Raw genomic sequence first — 22,027 nt, 5'->3', positions numbered from 1 at the left:
AAAATAAAGCTTTATCGTTTTAATGAGGTGTGGGTTATATACTCCATTTTTTATGGTCTGGGTATAAGAAAACATAAACCTGTCAGTCTTATTTAAACATAATTGCATATTTTGAAAACTGAAAATGGTGCCGCAGTTTAAAAACATATTCTTGGCACGTTATCATGTCCATTCAGTATCCTTGGACTGACTGCCTTGGTTTTGTGATTTTCTTAATCCTAACTTTTCAAGGCAGATGCTTTCAGGTCCCAGGATGGGATTTTTTATGTCATGCTGACTCTTTTCATAAAGAACAAAATAACCTCTCTTATAGAAACCTTCCATTTTAGGAACCTGGAGAACTAAGATGTAGCTATTACTACAACCCCCTTTCTCATAAGCTTACAAGTCCTTTGTATTAATTTTATCATGAGTCTCAAGTAATGCTATTTTTCTCCCCAGACCTGGATTTAATGAACTTCTTATAGCCATAAGAGTATTACTAAAAAATACTTGTCTGATACTTTTTCTCCTCAAAGTGATTAAGTGATTTGTTCTTACACTCTAGTTCTCATTCCCTGGTAAATTTACAAGTTATGGAAGACTACATATATGAGAGCCCAGTGTTGGGCTCTGGGGGCTCTGTTGATGGCTCTGGGGCATGCCTGAGAGAAGGACTGAGCAAAGGTTTTGAGCTGAAGCTGGGAGAGGAATTGTTCTGGTGGACTTTGGCAGAGCCAGGATGGCATGACCCAGGAGAGCTAGGATGCATACACTGAAGACGTGAAGTTATTGCTGTAGTTTTAAATGCCATTTCAGACCAAACAAAAGATGTAGATGTGGGATGATAGAAGATAAGCTGTAGTAACACCACAAGACACAGCCTTGTCAATGGAATTCTAGTTAAGTCATACTTCAATGTCATTAATGGCAGAAAGGCTTAAAGGTATTTCACTTCAAGCACATTGTAGGTAATACTTTAAATGAGTAATATATAAGAATTTATGATGCAGGGGAAAATGATGTGTTACTAAGTTTTTGGCTCTGAGGCTTCCAACTTTTATCACTATGTTTTCCGAACACTCTGGCAATATACCCAAGTGGTAGTTCTGCACCAGAGTAAAAGCTGAAGAGAAGAAGCAACTGCTAGAGAGGGACCTAGGGGTTCAAGGAAAACCTTGACTAAAAAGGTGAAGTGCTCATCAGTATTTTGGCAAAAGTACAAATTGTTTAAACCCCATTTAAGAAAGTTCTACTGAAATTAGATGATGAGTTCAGTTATGGTACCACATGCCTTTAAAAAGAGGATCAATGACTCACTGCAGATATAGACAGGTTTTATTTTCAGCTTTCTAGGTTCATCTTCTCCTTTAAAAATATAAAGGCATCATTTTCTTTGCTTTGGCTTTTTTGAAAGACTGCCATGCAGAGTTACATTTGGCTACTGTCCAGTTCACACAAATGTTGGTTATGCAGAGGAAAACCTGCAAGTGCTAAGTTACTTTCTGGCGTGGAGTCCATTGGGAGGAAGGAGGGGAAAAGGGAATTTCAGAGAGCCCTTAGTGATGATTTTAAAATGGAAATTCAAGGATAAGATTTGCTGTTTGCAGATAAAACTCATAGTGATTAAATTCTGGGTCCCTTAATCCAGTTTATCTTGTATTTGTGATGGGGAAATTGGATAGCTGGCCTTAGTGTACATTATGTATGGGTATATTCATAATCAGCAGTGTGCTGAGGCCCTTTTTGGCTATGTTGAACAGTGTCGCTAATGGTAAGGAAAACAGCTTAATTCTTTAACAATCTTTTTGTTTGGTTGCTTTTTTGTTTTACCTTAAGCGTTGACCTGAGTAGTCTTTGTTGCAGGTGCAAACCGATGTTCTACAGTGTGATATCCGAACGAGTTATAAGGCCAACCAACCCCAAGGCCCAGGACACCGCCCGGGCCGAGGCCCTCGTTCCTGGAGGAAGAGGCTCTCCCCGGGCTGGAGAGCACTGCAGGGCCGGAGCGTGCAGCGGTGCAAGGGCCATCCTAGGGCCCTGCAGCCCGTCCCAGGGTGCACGGCAAGAACCGGAGCGGGTCGGTCCCAGCGGCCCCGGTTAAGTTCTGCCGCACTCAATAATGGCGGCTCCGGAGCTGCCCTGAGCAATGATGGCCGCCCGGCGCGCGCGCGGAGGCCTCGGCGGCGGAGGGCGGGACTTCCTGCGGCGCGGTGCCGTGATGGTGGAGGCGTGATCGCGGAGGGCCGGCGGCAGGCACCGTCCGCACGGGGCGCGGGGCGGCCCGGGCCGGGCATGGAAGTGGAGAAGATGGATGAGAACGAATGGAAGTACCATGGGGAAGGCAACCAGAGCCTCGTCGTGTCCCACTGCCAGGTGGGAAGGGGAAAGGGGGGGGGGGGATGCGGCGGGTAACGCCTACCCTGGCCGGCCGGGCCCGCCGCCCGCGCCGCGCTCCCTCCCTCAGGGGCTGGGGTCTCCGCAGGGAGAGGGGGGCCCGGAGCCTCTGCCCCTACTCGACTGTGCCTTCCCCACGGCTGCCGCCAGGTGCTCGGGCCTCAGCCGCAGGCTCCGCTGCCCTCCCCGCCCTTCTCCGCACAAGTTGTTTCCCGTTCCCGTCGCCGGGAGTTGGGAGCCGCCGGGAACGGGGAGGAGGGAATTGCGCCGGTCCTCTGGCGTTTTCCTTACGGCTCGTGTGGGTTTGGTGGTAGTAGTGGAGGGGAAAGCAGCTGATGACTACACAGCTGTCGTTGGAGACGGGAGCTGCGAGGAAAAGTACTCACAGTTCCCCCTTCCTATCGTAATGACTAAGTGTGACAGGGGAAAGAAACCTGGAGAATGGATGTTTCTTCTTTTGTCACCGACTCTTTCCATACCGGAGTTTGACAGCACTTGCTGCAGTGCTGAACTGGGCTCCACAATATAACTTGTATTTCTGGCTTGGCTCTAGACCTCTGTGTCAGTCACCACTCTTTTTATCTCTGTGCTTCGATTTACCCTTTGGGCTCCTTTTTGTATGTGTTTTTCTTTTTACAGAGAGAGAAGTAAAAGAGATTCAACGTGTTGGTGAGCAGTAACTTTAAATGAAGCTATATCCAATCGGGCAGATCCTGTGTCAGTTTAAAAAGCATGTGTTTACTTGACTGCTGTCAGTGTACTCTTGCCCCACCCGTATGTGTATTATTTACCTAGTATAGTTGGATACGTGTCCATTGAAGGAGTTCATTCTTATTCTAGAAAGTACTTGTGCCTATTTTTTGCCTTAAAAAAATTATTTGTATCTTAAATTCCGGTATGGATTTGCCACAGAATATTTTAGTACTTCATAGATCTAAAAAGCAGTAAAGCCAAAATGAGAATACTGGATTCTTTTGATGTCTGTGTTCTGGATTAGAAGTATAAACCAGATGTAAAAAATATTAACAAATGCCAAATCTGAGAAAATACTGGAAATTGTACAGTACTTCCCCAAATTTAGGAGGGGCACTTCTGTGGCTATTGTTTCTTCCTTTTCTTTCTGAAATAGTTTTGTAAAGATACAGAAGAATGAGAATGACTTTGTTTCCTGTCCAGGTATATTGGCCTTGAAAATAGCAGTTAAAAAATAGTCACTGGGTGATAGGGGTCAGAAGATGTAATGGATTAATAGCTATGTAATTGTGATACCTTCAAAGACATGGAAATTGTGGAAGTATGACAGAGATTCAGAATAGTTGCTGAGTGTGTCAGTTCTCTAACAAAAAAACTAAAACTTTAAGGTAGAATGAAAGTGAAATAGCTATATTTCTTTTAAAGACAGCTTAGAACTAGTAAAGCTTCCTTCTTAGAGCTCTGTGTCTACTGAAGGCAGGCTTGGTATAAAATACTGCTTAGTTACTAATTGTTACTGTGTGCCTCTTACAGATAGGACATACTTGCATGATTAATCATCATTCTTGTGATCGGATGTAAAGTCATTCTCAGGTTTGCTTGAACAGAACAGCAGCATAACTGAGGCAGTGAATTTTGTTTTAGCTGGCCTTGCTTAATTTTGTATCTCTTCAGCTCATGTGTTTTGTCTACAGACGCTAGTGGGAGGGATAGTGATGTGATTGTGGCAAGGGAGACATGAATGGATGCTCAGATGTAAGTGCCAGGATTGTAATTGAGAGGCCAGCATGGAGCTGTGTATGTGCTCCCTTTTGATGTGTAGTGGTATTTTAGAGCTTCGGGGGGAAGCTGGTCTCTGCCACTGGAGGTCTCAGCCTCTCCTTGCTGCTTTTGGAAGATCTGAGAAGTATTAAAAAACAAAACAGCAACAGCAAAATAAATATGAATTAATCCTTGCCCTGGAGAAGAGGCACAAGCTTCTTTGCCTTTTGTTAAGTAAGAGCCAGGGTGTTTTGTTTCAAATCCTGCCCTCTGGACTCCTCTTTGAGTACCTGATAACAGGTACTGCATAGGGTTATGTATCAAGCACAGAGGGTTTTTGTGCTGCGGTTAGTGGGCAGCCTGGATGAATGCTCTTGTTCTTGGTCGTGTGGAGTGTGACTGGACTGGGGGTAAAAAGGGAGGGAGACAAGGCATGGATCGTCAGCTCATGGTGCTCTTGTGTGTTTAAGGTTATGCCTGTGCTTTTGGTTTGCGCCGTTCATGGCATCTTTCCCTATAAGACACAATTGTAATGTGTTGTTAATCCAGAGTTAATATAGTACCAAAATCTAAAAAACTTGATGATAGAAAAATCACATGCCCCAAAACTAGCTCTGCTGGTGATGAGCTGATAAGCCTTAGACACAGGCAACATGCTTTTTTTTTCCAATGCCACAGGTTTTCATGACAGTTAGACACTGGCATCCTATGGAACATGCTGTGTTGTTTTGGTGGAGGCATTGTGAAGGACTGTCTGATGTGCTCTTTCCTCTTACTGGTTATTAATCCTGGAGAATGCAACAGTAACTAAGTTTCCCTGTGTGCCTGTGCTCCTGAAGCCTGCAGAAGGCTGTGTTGAAATCGCTGCAAGTGCATCTCTGTTCCTTATTCACGCTGTTGGGAGGACTTAGGGTATGGTGTAGTTAACATGTCTCTGCTTACAGTGATAGTTTTACAGAGTTACTTTAATTAGTTTTTCAGTATTTAGAAAGTGATCTGATGAATAAAGATGGAATGCCTGCCAAGCATTTTGTTACCATTGTTATCTCTGCACACTGGCTTACTTGATGCATACTCAAACCTCTGCTTTCATGGATTTTTAAAGTTTCACTTTTGATGAATCTAAAATTCTAAGAGACTTACAGTATTATGTACAAATTTCTCTGTTGATAAAGTTGGTTTTTATTGCAGCTGTGACTAAAGTTAATCCAAATTGAAACTGAATTGTAGTCCAGAAGCCTTTGTATAGTCTTGCAGCCTTCTGAAATGCTTCAGGTAGGAGATGAATTAAGAGGGCTTTTCTGCCTCATGATGTTAATGAGAAATACAATTGGCAAACCTGCTTGGTTCCTAAACACAGCATTTTGAGGTGTTTGGGAGGATCACTCTGAAGTTCACAAAAACTGCAGGTTCTTTCAGGCTGTATGATCCTTGCCCATTGGTTACAATGTTGAGTACTTGATTAAATTGTAGTATCTTCTTCAAATAAATAAGGTATTTGCCACTCTTCACACCATACAGTGAATTCTGTGTTTACTTGCTGTCTGAGAGATGCAAAAGGTGCTGCAGTACAGGTACAGCTCTAAAAAGCTCCAGAGAAGCACCATCACAAACAGCTAGATGATTTAGAAAGGATGCTCTTTACTCCCTGTGATTTTATTGGAGTGTTGCTCCTCCCATATCAAGTTTGGCTTCTGACTTAGAAAGAGCTAACCCAAACTTTCCCTCCTCCTTTCTACTTCTGGGCAGCAGAGAGGGCTCAGAGGAACTGCTGTAGGACAGTTACCTTCTTGTAAGCTTTTGACTCTTTGTAAGATGGAGATACCTGTTGTGGCTTTTTTTGTTTGTTTTCAGAAGTGAGCTTAACAGAAGTGGAATAGTGAGTTAACATCTACAAATGTCTTGATTCTGAGGAAATATAGGACAGATTGCTGAGTATTCAGGTAGGGGAAAACTACCAAAACACTAATTGCTGTTCCTTGCAAGTATAAATACAATAGCTTATTAACCATGGCCTCCTCTGAATACTGTTCTGATTTAAAATGTGACCAAGTTAGAGTGTCTTAATTCTTTCACAGTGAGAAATTATAAGGAAAGGTAAGGTGCGACTTTGTATTTATTGAATTTCATTTTGACTAATGGGAAAGGCATAGTATTTGTAAGACTTCATTGAATTTAAACGTTTTTGTATCCTTGAGGAGGTTCTTCTGTTTAAATTCCAAACCTGTGTTAACTCTTACTTCTGACAGATTTCGTGCTCTGGATGGACCCAAAAGACTTACCAAGGCTATGTGATGTAGGGAGTTTTGCATCTCATTCTATAGAATATTCTGGAGAAAGCAAAACATACGTGTGAGTCAGTTGAACCACGATTCCATTAATGGGGATTAAGGGCCATTAAAACCTCTTCTGTCTGTTTCTGCTACTTTGTAGGGCATTTCTTTGACCTGGTTTTTCCAGCATTGGGTTCTTTTGGGGTATGCCTATCTCAATGTTGTCTAGTAAAAACCCAAACCTGCATACTCTTTGCCTACTTGGACTGATGACTGAACATGATGTATTGCTTTGTTCCTTCTTTCCTAGTTGTGATTGCTTTTTAATTTTTGAATTTATTTATTGTAAGCAAGTAGAGGAGCTTTTGCCCAAATTTACTGAAGGAGCTATAAAAGTAGTTGAAAAGCCAAGTGTGCAATCACAAGCAACTATAAAAACCAGCTGAAAAGCCAAGTATGCAATGGGGGTGTGTCACCAGTGGAAAAGAAAGGAAGAGATGTCTGGCTCCCTGTAAACAACAATTAAGTTTTTAGGAACAGGAGGCAATCACCACTCTTGAGTTGGAATTTGGGGACTCTTTGTGGCACCTGTATGAAACTGTTTCCTCTTGGCAGCCTTGGTTAACTGATGCTTAAGTACACATCTGTGGTCACTGGGGAAAAAAAAAAGGAAGACAGTTTTGTATTTGCGTCTTTGACTGAACTGGTGCAACTGTGACTTTAGATGTGGTAACTAATTGGACTATACTTGAGTACAGTCTACAAAGGTTTTACTGTAAACGAAGAATTAAAACAAGTAAGCACTTCCAGTTCTGTGGATTAGGCGCAAAATTGTTTTGATGCTTCTCCCCTTCCTTCCCTCCTGCCCAATGTCAACAGCTTGAGTCAACACGTATAGAATTTGAATTCCATAATGGGATTTCAATCCATGTTGCAGTAGTGTTGTTAAATTTCCTTTTCCCTTAGCTTTTCCAGGTTGTTGTACTGAAAGGAAGCTCTGAATGCAGCGAGGTTTAGTAGTAGTAGTAGCGTCTTCTGTAAAGCAAAAGGGGAGGTGGCGCTGGGTAGCAGGACTGAATGTAGAGAGGAAAGAGAACAGGAAGGCAGCAATTAAAACTTCTCATCATATTAGTGAGACTAGGTTCTGTAGATGCAGATGGGAAAATGCAGCATGTGCATGAAAGATGGGAGACGGAAACACTGCAAGTCTGAGGTCTAATACTCTTAATGTGATGCAACAGTGATAACATAACTGTAGCAGCAGCAACACCTTTCCTCCCCCCAAAATATTTTTTTTTTCAGAGCTGTCATGTTTTGCAGATAACAGAGTTGGAGCAGATTTGTCTTCTGATGACTTTCTTTGGAAATTCAAACTCTGCTTTATGCCTGCGTTTATTTTTTTTTGTTTCACACTCCCCCCATTGTGTGACATCTGAGACTGCTGAAGGTTATGCAATGAAAATGTTTTTCTGACAAGCTCAGGAGGTAGTCTTGATTAAAAATGGTTTTGTATTTTTCTGTTTGGTTTCTGTGCTAGCTCAAACTTGAATGAGTTTCTTTTCACAGTTGATGAGATCAAGTTATCTACAAAGCATTTTTTTGTGGTTGGTTTGTTTGGTTTTTTTTTTGTCTTGTCGTCTTTGGTAAAATGCAGTGATGGAGTTCATAACTTTGCCTTTTCTGTGCTGCACGTATATCTTCCCTCAGTGGACAGCACTAGTGGGTTGGTTGATTAAGTAAAGTGTCCTGGTTTGAGCAGTAGCAGTCATTTTTCTCCTTGGTAGCTGGTGCATTGCTGTGTTTTGACTTACAGGCTGAGAACGTTTGCTGATAGCAAGCATGTTTTGAGTTACTGCTCAAATGTTTGGTTTGTCCAAGGCCTTTTCTGAGCTCATGCTCTGCCAGAGAGGAGGGGAGGCCGGGAGGAAGGAGAGACAGGACACCTGACCCAGGCTAGCCAATGAGGTATTCCATATCATAGCACGTCATACCCAGGATGTAACTGGGAGAGACCCGGGAAGGGCTGGAGCTCTGGGGGGATGGAGGAGGTATCGATCAGTGCTCAGTCGGGGAGGGTGGGGTGAGTTATGGGTCTGTGGCTGGTGAGGTGTTGTATTCTCTTCACTTGTTATTGGCTTTATCATTATTATTTGTAGTAGTAATGGCAGTAGTGATGTGCCTTAGCTATTAAACTGTGCTTACCTCAACCCGTGGGGGCTACATTGTTTAGATTCTCCTTCCTAACTCTCCGGGAGTCGGGGGAGCAAAGGGGGGGGAGTGAGTGAACGAGCTGTGTGTGGACTTGGTTTAATCCACAACATAAAGTATCTTGGCTAACCCATAAAATATAAAGAAGTGGTTGGTCTAATAGTGTATTTTAGTCACTCGTTTGGTTCTTTCCTCCATCCCAACCTTTCACTGGGTTTATTTCTTTGCCTCACTGTATTATTTCTGAGACTCACAGTAATGATGTTCTGACCACCTGGTTTTGCTTGGGAGCAGAGCATTTGATTGAACAGTTGCCTGAGACTGTTTCCCAAGTTGCCTAAGGTTTCTTCTAGCTGAGGTGTCCAGGATGCTGGGAATTCCTAACATGTTCTCACTCTCAATTTTATTACTTAACTTCATTCTAATCCCTCTTACTGTTTGGACATTTTTTTGCTGCTAATAATATTTTCCTGAAACATGTTGTTTCCCAACATAACAGCAGCTGACTAGGTAGCTTGCTGCTGAAAAATATCAGTTGCATATAGGCAGAGGTTTAGAGCAGCTTAAAGGAAGAAAGCTTAGTACATGTTCTCATATTCTTGTTGGTATAACTCACCTGTGTGATGCATGGATGAGATGTTTGATACACTTAAATGTTAAGGAGCAGATTTTTTCATGCTTGTTTTCAGCAGCTAGGTTGTCAGGGACATCTACCATGTTACACAGACTGTAGTAATGTATGCTGATGGCCAGGCATCAGTAGGTTTATGCATTCTGTTCTCTCTTTAGTATGTGTTTTCACCTAGTACCAGGGGGTGTATCACTTGGTATCATTTCAGGTATTGTGAGTAGGTGGCTTAGCTGAAGGGCAAACATTTCCTTCTCACTAATGGCTACTGCAGTTGTAAAATTCTGGCATTGGTACCATCTACATATTGCAGGGTTTTAAAAAGCTTAGCTGTAAAGTGAAACCTGAGATAATGCTTAACTGTGGTGGGAATCTAGATCATAACCTAGCAGGGAAAAAAAGTGGAATGAATACCTGAAGTCTGATGCAAGCCATGAGCTCTGTGCTAAAGAAAACAAGTATTGTGGTGGTGTTTGCTTTCAAATAATGGTTTGATACTGAGTGGTCAAGCCAGGTGCTATGCCAGAAATTCTTTATTCATGTGAAGAAATAAAAAGTTTATTCTTCAGGGACTCCTGTGGTAAATAAGAGTATTGTTCAGATTTGTCAATGCTTTCTTGCATTCTTGTGTGAGCAGTTGCTAAACTTCCTCCATAATGGCAGGAAGTGTATCTTTCCTCACTTTGTTTTGTGTGGTCTTACCCAGTTTTGTTCCGTATGAGGTGGGTTGGGAAACAACACTTGTGTACAATATTACACTGTGTGCTTCATTCAAAAGCTGCAGAATTTTTCTGTGAGTAGCTTTTTTCCATCTCCCACATCCCTCCACATTGCACAGGATGTTGAAACCCTGGATATGGAGACATTTGAAACATGTTTTTTGTTGAGTATTATAAAGGTAAGCTTTTATTGAAGTGCCTAGGCAGTGTGGGGGGCATGTTTTTACTGAGCTTTATTAATTGAAGAAGGAACTCTCTCTGTGCATCTGGCTTTTCTGAGATGTAAAGATGGTACCTCTTTGTCCTTCTGCTTCCTTCCTGGAAGCTGCATTTTCTGAAGAAAAAGCTGTTGTTTTCTGTTTAAATCCCTGAAACTGGAGTTGAAATTAAAGGTGTTGTGGAATGTAAATTTGGAATAAAAAAAGTCAGAATAATTCTTTTAGTTGGCATATAGTGTATGCAACTCCAGTGTGCTGATGCAGAAATAGCTTAATGCCAGCCAAATAATTCCATAGTTTCATATTTAGTACCATTGAAACTGTCATCAATTAGTATTTGCATATCACTGCATTCAGGTAGGGCTTGGATAGCAGTTCAGTGTAATTGAACCCTTCTCCCTCATTTTGATTGAAATTTAGGTATAATGCACTTTTTGTAGGTGTCATTGCTGTGCTTTGTTGTAAATCCACAATGATTATGTGAATAACTACACTGGTGGTAGAAGGTTTGGCATACTTAGAGCCGTGTTGGGTAAGTTCTTGAGAGCCCCTGTGGTTCAGCAGAAGACAATGAATTAAATAAACAAGCAGTTCTTACTGTATAAAGAAATTCAAGAGCCTTTACAGGCATCATTCTCACTAAATGTAGTTGACTTTATATCTTCATTTCCTTAGGTAATAGTTGGTGATGGTGTGTGTAATTGGATGAAACAAATAGTATTGTAGTGAAAGATTTGTTACCAGTCTTTGAGAGTGTTTTCCTCCATGTTTATGATTGGAAGTCCCTGACTTGAAACCAAAGGTGGGTTCTCTTGTTCTGCTTGTATATAACGTGCCTTTCAAAATAAATGTATCAACAACATTGTAGACAAGTAGGCAAATGTAAAATTGCATGTAGTGCTTAGAAGAACACTGAGTTTTCAGCTACCATGGTTTATGAGACTGTGGAGTGAGAGAGGTGATGGGTGTGGGAAGAGAGGTGGGTTCCCTTTTTGGACTAAAAAGTTGCTTCCCAAAGTGCCTTGTTTATAGTACCAGTAGATTTTGCTTATGTGAACAGAAGTTAGTGTCAACCATATGAGAATCTTTTGTAGTTATACCGGGCTGTTGCAAAACTAGATATTACAGTAACACTTTGCCTCTAGACAAAAGTAGTTAATCATGGTCTTCAGAATAATAATAGAGTAATAACAAATGACATGAACCTGCTTATTTGGAGAAGGAGAAGCTGAAGTGGTATTTCCCAGGCTTTGTGTTTGGACAGGCTAATTCTTCGTATTTTCATACAGAAGCTTATTTTAAAGCCACATGAGCTGAGGTGGTAACAGCAGAAGGAAAATACACATCTTTCTGAACTTCTAAACAATTTTACTAGCATTTGAGCTTGCTTGTATACAAATTTTCCCATTTCTGTCACTGCCACCAGCATTTACAGATTTTTTCTTTTTTTATACTGTAGCAGAGACTGAGACTTGAAAAAACCTCAGTTATGCAAAGAGGCTTTTCTCTGAAAGGGAATATCAAGATTATAGATTTGCCCCAGTTATGTTTAACCTGTGAAAACTCCAGTTCAGGAGGCCCTCATGGCAGCTTTCTTACCACGGTGAAGCTAAGCAGACATTTTTGGTAAATATGAAACCCATATCAAACACCAAGCTGTAAAGAAATAAGTGTAAGCTTTTATCCTGGTTTCATAATGCTAATGTCGAATCCAAAATACCTGGATTGATGCCAGTTATATTTTGGCCTAATTTCCAAGGATTACATTGGGTTTAAATATTAAAATAATATCTGTAGTAACTGCTTTGGAGAAGGAAAACTCTTGCCGATAAACGTCTTGGGGACTGTGTTGAGCAAACTATTTTTTCCCAAGACACATTGGCACACATGAATGGGTGTGTACACATCTGCATGCCCTTGTGATGCCAGGGACTGCTCTGAGGATGTTTTCACAGCCCCTCCCACAGCTTCTTTTCTCCTTATTAGCAATCACTACTTTTCAGTTATGGTTTAACACGAACAATTGTTTCATGATAGGGTGCTGAAGAAGTGTTTGCCTTTCTTGGTGGGACTGTAAGCTGAAGGATTGTGCTCCTCCAGAACATAGGCTCCTGGTTGCGTCATCTCAGCAGCCTAGTGACTGAGAATGTGTTTTGAGAGACAGGAGTTTGGTATCCTTGTTGCTATTGTTTGTTTTGAGTTGTCTGTAACAATTGGAAATGGGTTTGTTGTCTTGGGCAACAATAAGAACCTTGTTTGTTATCTGTTCTCAAACTGCAGTGCTCACATGTGAGAGTCACACTTTTTTTTACCTTGGAGAGTAAGAGTAGTCATGTTTGATAGTCTGATGGCTTTATTTTTCATTTCTTGTCACTAACTGGATGTTGAACATACTTGCAGAGAAAGGTCTGCAGGGTTAAAAAAAAAGGTAGAATTCTTCCTTTGAATATACTATGTTTCTAGCTTGTCTTCTCAAGGTGTGATGCCTCTTACTGTTTTATGTTACATTTGCCTATGTCCATGCATTGCTTCTATTTCTCTGCTTGATTTTGCAGCCTTTTTTTTGTTGGTGTTTGGTGGTGGTGTTTTTTTTTCTTCCTGTATGGGACTGTTATTCAATCCACTAAACACTCTGATGGTAGTAGTGCATTGATACAAGTGTGGTTAAGCAGCAGAAGGGCTTACAGAGAGGAATGCAGAGAATGAAGTTTAGAGAACACTAGGATCTAGTTGATCTGATTCTCAAAGTGCTAAGGAGTAATGACAACCTCTTAAATAAAGTCACTTCTCTTCTGGATTTGGGCCATTCTCATGCAGGTACACTTGTTACATCTTTGATGTCCAATCTGTAAATACATGTATTAAAAAAATAAGGCATTTAAGATAACTGACAAACCCTTCTGGCAACAACCACCCACAACATTTCCAAGTAAAGAATCAGTCAAGTGAATCAGTAATGCAATAGCATGAAATATGTGGGCCAGTATTTTCAGTGGCAATAATTCTGAAGCAGTTGGTATTTTTGGTCTCTAATGGGTAACCTTTGTACTATGGCAGTGGGTTTGTGTAACTGTGTACTGAACTGCACAAAAGGATGGACCTAGCTGAAAACTTCCCCTAAAAAAGTTTTGGTGGGTTTTTTTTTGTTCTGTTTTATTGTGCTTTTAATCTGATAATCTAATAGCTTTACTAAGGCACAGTGTGAGCTGGCTGGTCAGTGAAAAGTTTTGTTTGACCTTTGCGCTGTTTCCTTTTGACATCTTTAGACAAGCAGTGTGTTCTTCTTTTGCTGTATATATTTTTGGTCATTTCATCTCAGCATTCCTCTTCAGAAGTGATTTGGTAATGAACAAAATACTATGGTGCATCCAGTGAGAGCAATTGTTTTTTCCAGAGCAATGTTAGAAGCTTGTTGGTTGGGAAGTGAATAATGGATATCTACAACACTCCTGAAATGCTATGGAATGAAGCTTCTGAATTGAGGAGAAGTTATGATTAGATCCCTCCATCACTAATCTGGTTGCTTATGAATATTTAAAGCTTGGGATCCAAACCATTGAAACACAGTAAAAGTAACGTGGAGCATGCAGGCTTGTCAGACCTGAGCCCTGTTATCCACCTGCAGTGGAAGTCAGAGCAGGGGAAAGAGAATAAGTGTCACGCAGCAAATTTGTCAAATCCAGGGGATCATAATTAGTGTTCAGTTTATCTAGTTTGTTGGAACACTCATGCTGTTGAGATCTTGCAGAGCAAGTTGAATCAAAATGCAGGAAAGCATCCTGTTACCTGAGAGTGTGCTCTGGATGTGGCTGAACTAAGAGATTCCTGCTGGCTTGAGACTTCTTGGATATTGAAGGGCCTGTTTTTGGGTTTCACTATCAATGTCTGAATTTGGATCTTGTTTTGTTAGTATTTTGGATTGTCATCAGGTTTGCTTTTCTCCTCCTGCTTTTTCTCTGCATGTTAGTAATTAAAGCTAACTGCAGCTCTCTCCCACTCAGCACTGTCCAGAGACTGCCTTCAGCCCTGAAATGTGGAATGTATCTGGTGCTGTCATGCTGAGGGAGGTTTTTGGTAGGGAAAAGTCATTTGGTAGGGAAGAAACTTAGATTCCATAAACCTGAAGTGTAACTATAAAATTTTGCCTGCGTTATCTGAGTGTTAGTACTTTTTTGATAATGCTTTAAATAAAATGTAATCCTTTTTGGTGTGTTTAGGAAAGGTCCAAATAGAGATGCTGAAACTCCAGAAGACAGCTGTTCATCTCTACCTTTGGTGGTGCCCAGTTGGTTTTATCCACATTTTATCTGAATAGGCTGAAGTACATCAGAGGGAATAAATATCTTGAGGAACAGATACTTTGACTAACCTGAGGCAGGGCTATGTGTTGTCTTGCCTAGCAAGGCTGCAGCCTCCTTAATACTATGTCAAAAATTGCTTTTAATATAAAAAGTCAATTTACCAAGTATAATGGTTAATCTCAGCAAGAGTGTATTGAGAGAAAGGTACTTCAGGTGACTTCTGTGATGGAAGATGCTCCTTTAATAACCTTAAGGTTAAAGGCCTAATTTACTTTGGACATCTGCAGATATTTTTATCTGAACTCTTCAAAATAAAGGCTGAGGATATGTTTAGAATTTGTGTGCTTTGAAATACGAAGGTTGTTGAACTGTTACAAAATCTGATAGACAAGTAAAATATTTGGAAACCTGCTTCATTTATCTTCCTGTTGCATGTTTACCTTTTGGAAGTGTAGAAGTAGCAGGTTTTAGTGTTAAGTAAAGCTGTGTAGCTGCTGCTGGTAACTGGTATGTCCTTAATGCTTTGTAATGCTCTGTTGATATTGTAAGAAGATGGTATCTAAGTTGGTCTTGCCTCCCCCTCAAAGACCTTTGGTGTGAAAACGGTAGAGTGTTTTTCTGTTTACTTGAACCTGTGTTTTACCAGCTCTTCAGAGCAGTGCTATAAGCTAAGAGAGTATTTACTGTTACACATAGTGACTGGAAACACAGAGTGGCTGCCTTGTTAAAGTGATACAAAATCTGACAACAAGCATTGATGTGTTTGATTTCAAGCTGAGTGAAATAACCCTCTAGAATGCCTATTTCCCCCCCCCCCTTCATTTTTTCAGCTGAGGTAGGTTGGGAAATGAGACAATTGCACTGTTACAGAAATTATCATGTACTTATATGCTAATGAAATCATATTCTTTCCTTTCTTTAGCGCTGTGTGGTGTTGCGGTTTTTGAAGTCCCCCCCAAACCAGAACAAGGTAAGATTCAACATGGAGTTATTTTGCAATGTGGCTGTGTTCCAGGAGTTTTGGCAAAAGGCGGAAACTTGAGGTTGTCTTACGTAACTAAGATTATGTGACTTTTGATGTGGAGACCTTTGTGTGGAACAGAATCTAAGACTGCAGTGCATAGAAGGCATGATCCCTGTAAGGGTGGCTTTGACAACAGAGGGAGTATGGGAGTATGGCAATATGGTAGTCTCACTGACTCTTGCTAGGTGGAATCGAAGAGGAACAGCATGGGACTGGCGTCATGATAAAGGTGTGCTGTGGACTGCCTACTCAGTAGCTAAAAAGCCATGGCATTTGGACAAAGATACAAAATATTCACAGAATAGCCTTTGCCAGTGAGTGGTTTCAGCATCCTGTCTGTTGCAAAAAGGACATGGCAGGACACACTCTTCCAGTTTCTTGGGCTGTGGAAGAAGGTTTTTCTTAGATTTGCTTTAACAGGGATATAAAATAATCATGGATCAAAGGTGGAGGGTAAGAATAAAAGTGCTCCAAGGAGAAGAAAAAAGAAAGAGCACAAAAGGCAGGAGATTCAAGTTTGGCCATTTCCTCAACCTCATGAGTAGTCTTCAGCATGTGTTACAGCAGCTTCTGAACCACTTTGTCTTGTTCAGTGGTAGGCATTTCTGATGAGGAAGAAATGTAAAAAGGATTCTGGCTATTCTGGGAGCTAGGGGGGGTGCTTAATTTTAGGAAAAGAGGAACAAGGATGAATGTGAAGGAAACGTACGGGAAGGGCATTTGTCTTTAAATTGGGAAAATGAATGCAAAATGCATTCAGTTTAACAAGGCTTAAAAGAGAAATTCCTGAAGTGGATCAGCAGAAAGTAAACCCCATGAACACAGTAGTGTGTGTAGGAGTTGTTTGGTGGCCTTTCTGCCTCTATTTTACTTGATATAAAGTCTGGTAAAACTAAAGTGTGATTTAACTAAGTTTTTGGTCTGTTTGTAGTGGCAGGATTTCAAAAATATATCCTGTGCTTCTGCAGCAGTCCAAGTTAATAACATTTAGAGTTTTACAAGAACAGGGAAGAAGCCAGTGGATTGGAAGAAAGGAAAACAATGCCTATCTCAAGTTTTAATATAGCAAGGGAGAATTAGACCACAAGTTTGAGTAAAAAATCAATTGATTGCCATTTATTTAAGAAACTGCCAAGTACCAGGTTTTTTCTTTTTTTTTTGTCATAATAATTGTTTTTAAAAACCTGACCAAGTATGATGAGGCCTCAAAGGCAGGCAGGAAGTGACACTTCACAATTACCCACCACAATGTTGAAGTTGATAATGCTTCTGTGGCATGCATATAGCTTTTTGGATTGGGATGCTGAAGCACAAGAACAAAATCTGCTGGACATGATGTTCTGTTAGTGTGTGAATGCTGGGTTCTTGAATGCTGGAGAGAGGAAAATGCTCTTTAGGTGTAATCTGTATTCCTGGCTAGTGCAAGATGAGTTAGGATAAATATCTATTGTGTTCAATCTGTGCATGACATTGTAGCTCATCCAATGTAAACAACTTTGAAAGAAGCAGTTGGGGCAGAATTTTCCAGTAAGACACATACTGAAATTCAGATGTGGATAAACAGGTCTCAGTCTCTTCTGCTGCTCCTCTGGAAAAGGTTTGGATACTGCTTTGGGTTGATACTGTTTGGGATCTGGGACTAGATAAGCTAGTAGTTAAAGCAGGTGGTGATACTGCAAATTGTCATCTTATTGTTACAATTCAGTGTGGGGTTTTTGGTTTTTTGTTGTTTTTTTTTTAAATGAGAATAATGTAATTTTGGGGCTTGCATTTTTTGAGTAGGAAGTCAAGTGTCTGGACTTGTGGAACTATTTTAATTGCATATTGCTAATTTTAGTATGAGTGTTCTGCATGAATTTTTTGGGGGGTTTGGCCTGATTTTAGGAACCTATTTGAGTTCTGGTGTTTTGCTAAATGAGCTGGCAGCAATGATGGGTCCTTCAGAAGCTTTTCATCTGAGCATTTTGCAGTGTTGGAAGGTGATTCTTCAGTAGCCTGTTAAGTGTTTTTTGTTGTGTTCAGAGTTTATAAAATAGGTGAGCAGATGTCATAAACTTAGTTTGTAATTTTAAAGTTGTATTGATCTTTTTAACTGGTGAATCATCCCTGGTAGTAGTAGCAGTGAATGTCCTGATTTTCTGAAATGCTTTTTTCCCAATATGTATATACATGTACATGTAAAAAATATAATAGAAGGCTGTATCCTTTTGCATACCCATGTGGGTGGCCTCCTTGTGCATCTTGTTGCCTATTAATTAATTTTCGTCAAATACACTTCTTAAGACCAGATGACTGCAGCTGAGGAAGTTACTCAGGCATCACAGTGTGTGTCTTGTTCTAAGACTCAAGCAGTGGAAGATTGCCTGTTGTGAAGAGACTCCAGGCTTATTTTGGCTCTCTTGAAAGGATGCAGGGAAAGCTGTTCAGAGAAACAAATCAACATACAATATGCCAGACATTTTACACAATAAGTGCTGTCCTGGCCTTTAGAGAATGATGGAAATGCTGTGAAGTGCTTTGGGAAAATTGTGTTTTTCCTACTTGCTGCAAAGGATTGGGTTTCTGGTTAATGCTTTACATACTGAAGTAACAGTGTAGCACAGTACGTTACTGAAGCAGCTTTATATTACTGTAGTAACTTTTTTCTTCCTGTAAAGCATTATTACATGTTGCAGCATTGTGTATTGCTGCTTCAGTCTGGAAATAGAATCCTGCTAGAGGCAGAATAGACTGGGGATGTAGTCTTAGCAGACCTATGTTACAGTAACAAAACCTTTTGTAATCCTACACGATTTGTGTAAGCTTGTTAGGTAACAAATGCTTTTGGTAGAACATAAACCTTCCTATTGTGATGGAATTATACCACAAAGTCTGCATGAGTGCCTAGGTAGTAACAGTCTCCTTCTACTCATGAACAGTTTTAACTTCTGTTGGATGTGGTCGGTCTTCCTTTCTCTAGACTTTGTCCTTATCTGAGTGTTGTTCTCCTAGTGTTCTATTTTCTCTTACTCTGTTTCTCTTTTTCTGTATTCTCCAGCTTGTGTTCTTTTTCCTTTCTGATTTTTTTTTTAACCTGGACATGAGTTACTGCACTTTCTCTTCCTCCACTGTTACTTAATCCCAAGAGTAAATCTACATGGTTCAGTACTTTATAGTGGGCTGTAGGTTTTGTGTCATTAAGGCATGCAGGCCTTGGAGACTGTTTATCGTTATAATACTGTGCAGAGAACCAGAGTATGCTGGGAGTGTATAACACTGTTGTAAAGCTTCTCTGCTGCTTCTTCACAAGCAGAAGTCTTTCACAGTCAGACTGTGCTACTGTTGCAGTCTTGCTAGTACTCATTTAGCTTTGTTTCTACCTAGCTTGGTATTTTGGACTTGTAGAAGAACTATGATGTTTCCTTATAGGCACATAACATAAAATGAACAGTGTATGACATTATAGTAAGATTTTTCATTGTCTGGGGCAGGATATGGGACAGATGGCACATTATGTACCTGTTCCTGCAGAGGTTTGTAATGTGGCTCACTTTCTGTAGCCATTCTCTTCCAAATGTCCAAGTGCCATACTTTCTAACACTCAAAGCCTCACCTGCACTTAACCTGTTAGTAGGAAGGCATGCTCTGCATCTCTTGACTAATATGTCCTTGACCTACTCTAAGAAAATGGTCAAACACAGAGTAGATCTTGAGTAATCTCCCCTTCTCCCACCTTCTTCATTTTCTCTGTCCTTTTCCCCCTGAAATCTAAGATTGATCTCTTCTGTTTTCCTGTTTATATCTCCGCCCCTCAGGCAGCAGTAGGGAATCAAATGTAGCACATTTCACATGTCTGTTTAATTTCAACGTGCATTGACCTACCAGACTCAGTAGGGCAATTAAACTACTTTGCTAAATCGTTGACTGGTATGTGTTTGTATTCCTGAGTGTTGTTTATCATTATTTCATAGTTAAATTACCCTGTTTTTGTCTTCCAGACTTCAGAGGAAATACTACACCATCTGCAAAACATCGTAGACTTTGGGAAACATGTCATGAAGCAGTTCTTTGGGGAGAACTATGTTCACCATGGGGTAAATGTTTTATTTTTAAAATAAATGGCTTATGCATTGTAAACATTGATGTGTTTTGGGGAGCACTGAATGCCAGGAAAAGGAATTAACAGGGCTTGCAGATGTTCATAAGCAAGATAAACACACACAAGAAGCATTTGGATCTAAACAGAGATCCTGCTCTGTGTTCATGAGGTGATTGAATAGTACTGTGTAGTCTGAGCTGTTTCAGGCTACTACTGAAAAGTAGCCGGAAATAGTGGTCGTTACTTTGCCCTGCATGAGGTTAAAGGCATAAGAGATTTTTAGACTAACTGCAAAAAAGGGGAGAAATCTGGTTCATGTAAACTGTGTAAGTTTCTGTGCAGTCAGAGGTAACCTTTTCCCTTGTCACTCACTGTTCTTTGAGGTGGCTAGGTCTAGTTAACCTGAACATCAGATACCTGAGTGGAGAAGTTACAGCATCTTCCAGAAGCTGAGTTACACAATTCTTCCTTGGAAGGGCTGGGGTGAGATCTGAGATGGGATAAAATGGGACTTTCTTTTGGGAGAAGGACAAAATACAGAAGGTTTCTTCATGCATGTGAAACTGTCACTAAAAATGCTCTTGTGCATTTATGTAAATTAGGTCTAGTTTTCATAGTTGAGTAAGTACTGCAATTGATTGCAGGTGCAGGTCTTCATACAGATGGTTAATCAGAGGGGAAGCTGCTGACTCTTTGCCTTAATATTCAGTTGATAGCATCCACTGAACTTTGGTATGCCATTTTAAGACCCCCAAATGAGATATTTTTTTGTGTTGAAATGTTTTCTTTTTTGTTTTTTTTATAGGAAATTATTCAACTGCCTTTAGACTTCGTAAGACAGCTCTGTTTAAAAATTCAGCCAGAGAGGCCGGGTAAGTGCCAGAGATAGCATTAAAACCAGACCCTTCCTCATCTGTGAAGCATCATACCTTGGAATATGAGAACTTTCTTTAAGATTTAGATAATGAGAAATTCAGAATTTGTTGTGGAAAAACCAGGTGTGTTCTAGAATTGCATCTCATGTTAGTTTCATCAAATTGTAGAAAGGGATCCTCTATAAGCCTGTGCTTGCTAATTCTTGAACAAGTTTTCACCTTCCTGTGGAGTCCTTATCAAAGGTCTGTGAGGGAGGTGGAAAATGTGTCCTGAAATAATTGTTTCAATTCCATCAGCTGCTTCTGAACTGTGCAGCAGAGTTATGGGAAAAAAGTAGTTTCAGAAACTCCACACTAAATTGTTTTATTTTCAATGTTTGTATTTCACTCGGGGTAAAGCATCTTGCATCCTTTGAGTTATAACACTTGAGCAGTGTGCAGCTTAATGTTCCACCTTTCCATGTCTCTGTCCAGATCCCTGGGCATGTCTTGCTTCTCCCAGCTTTGACATAGTACTTTGGGATCTCTGTCTAGAGGTGAGCACAAGTTCCCTGGACAGGGGGGGATTGAAGGGGACAAGTATGTGAAGAGAAGGATGCACTGATTTTGTGCAACCTTATGGATCATGCTGCAGGACTCACAGTTTAGCAATCTCTGTGTTTGGTGTGATGTGAAGCACTTGGTGTTGTCATGCTTAGTCAGCAACAGCTGCGTGATCATTCTTCATGTATAGTTAAAAGTACACTGAGGTGTAAGCTCTAAAAAGGGCAATGAGAAGTTGCTCATGGTAGGTTCTCAATGTTCTGGAGAACAGCCAGAAACTCCTGCTTTAGCAGAGTTCCTTGAAGAAAAACACGGTATTGAAGTACTGTAGACAGTACTTTGATGCCTTTGATCCAGAGAAAATTTGGATTAATTTTCCTAAAGTGAGCACAGGACACTCTCTGTTGCTGACTTGTCCTCATCTTTTTGAGAAACAGTTCCACAGTGCCAGAAATCAGCAAGGAAAGTAAGTAGTGTCCAATGAAAGTTACAAAATCAGCAGTGCTGATAGAAATGAATGATAGAATTTGGTTTTGTTTCTTACAGTTAAATTTTTTGTGTCTGCAGCTCCCGAGGCTTTCTTTAGAGGAAGAAATGTGGTTGTCAGGAGCTGTCCAAGTGCCTTACAACTGCAGATCTCACTGGTTTTTAACAGCAGGTTTTCTTTTAAACTTTGAGGAAAGAATTTGCTTTACTATTACTTTTCACATAAGCCTAAGTCATGCAAGACCTTTTCTAATACTTCAGATTTCTGGGTCTGTGTGGCTTGACAAGTTAATGCAGTTTTATGTCTTTGAATGCAGTAATTTCTTTACCTGTTGTTGGCCAATTGAATGCACTCCCTTGCTGTCTCAGGCCTCACTGATACCTTTCTTGGATGAGCTGGGATCCAGGCACTAGACGTAGCTCTCGAGACACACTGTGTGCCTCAAGTGCTGTGTGGCAGTGCTGAGGAAGCTGAGAATGACTGTTGATAATGGGGAGGGCAAACTTTATGCAAGTGCATAAATGGCTGAAGCCTGTTAACATGTGTTCTATCTTTCTTCTTTT

The 22,027-nt window shown here is 40.6% G+C and overlaps 1 protein-coding gene across 3 annotated transcripts in view; it reads left to right on the top strand.

Moving 5' to 3' along the window:
• The first annotated feature begins 2,190 nt into the window (after positions 1-2,190).
• Positions 2,191-22,027, top strand: part of IPPK (inositol-pentakisphosphate 2-kinase) — a 31,574-nt gene continuing 11,737 nt past the window's right edge. The window contains exons 1-4 of one of the 3 annotated variants that reach the window (XM_031042342.2): positions 2,191-2,355; positions 15,380-15,427; positions 19,459-19,554; positions 20,365-20,431. In XM_031042342.2, the coding sequence (XP_030898202.2) occupies positions 2,275-2,355; positions 15,380-15,427; positions 19,459-19,554; positions 20,365-20,431 (292 nt within the window). In that variant the 5' untranslated portion in view covers positions 2,191-2,274. Of the gene's footprint in view, positions 2,356-2,697; positions 2,755-3,026; positions 3,046-15,379; positions 15,428-19,458; positions 19,555-20,364; positions 20,432-22,027 lie in introns of those variants that run through there. The other 2 variants (XM_034065926.1, XM_034065927.1) reach the window with 2 other exon arrangements.

Source organism: Melopsittacus undulatus, chromosome 9 (genome assembly GCF_012275295.1).
Source record: "Melopsittacus undulatus isolate bMelUnd1 chromosome 9, bMelUnd1.mat.Z, whole genome shotgun sequence".
Taxonomy (NCBI): Eukaryota; Metazoa; Chordata; class Aves; order Psittaciformes; family Psittaculidae; genus Melopsittacus; species Melopsittacus undulatus.
This window is presented reverse-complemented; position numbering and strand designations above follow the sequence as displayed.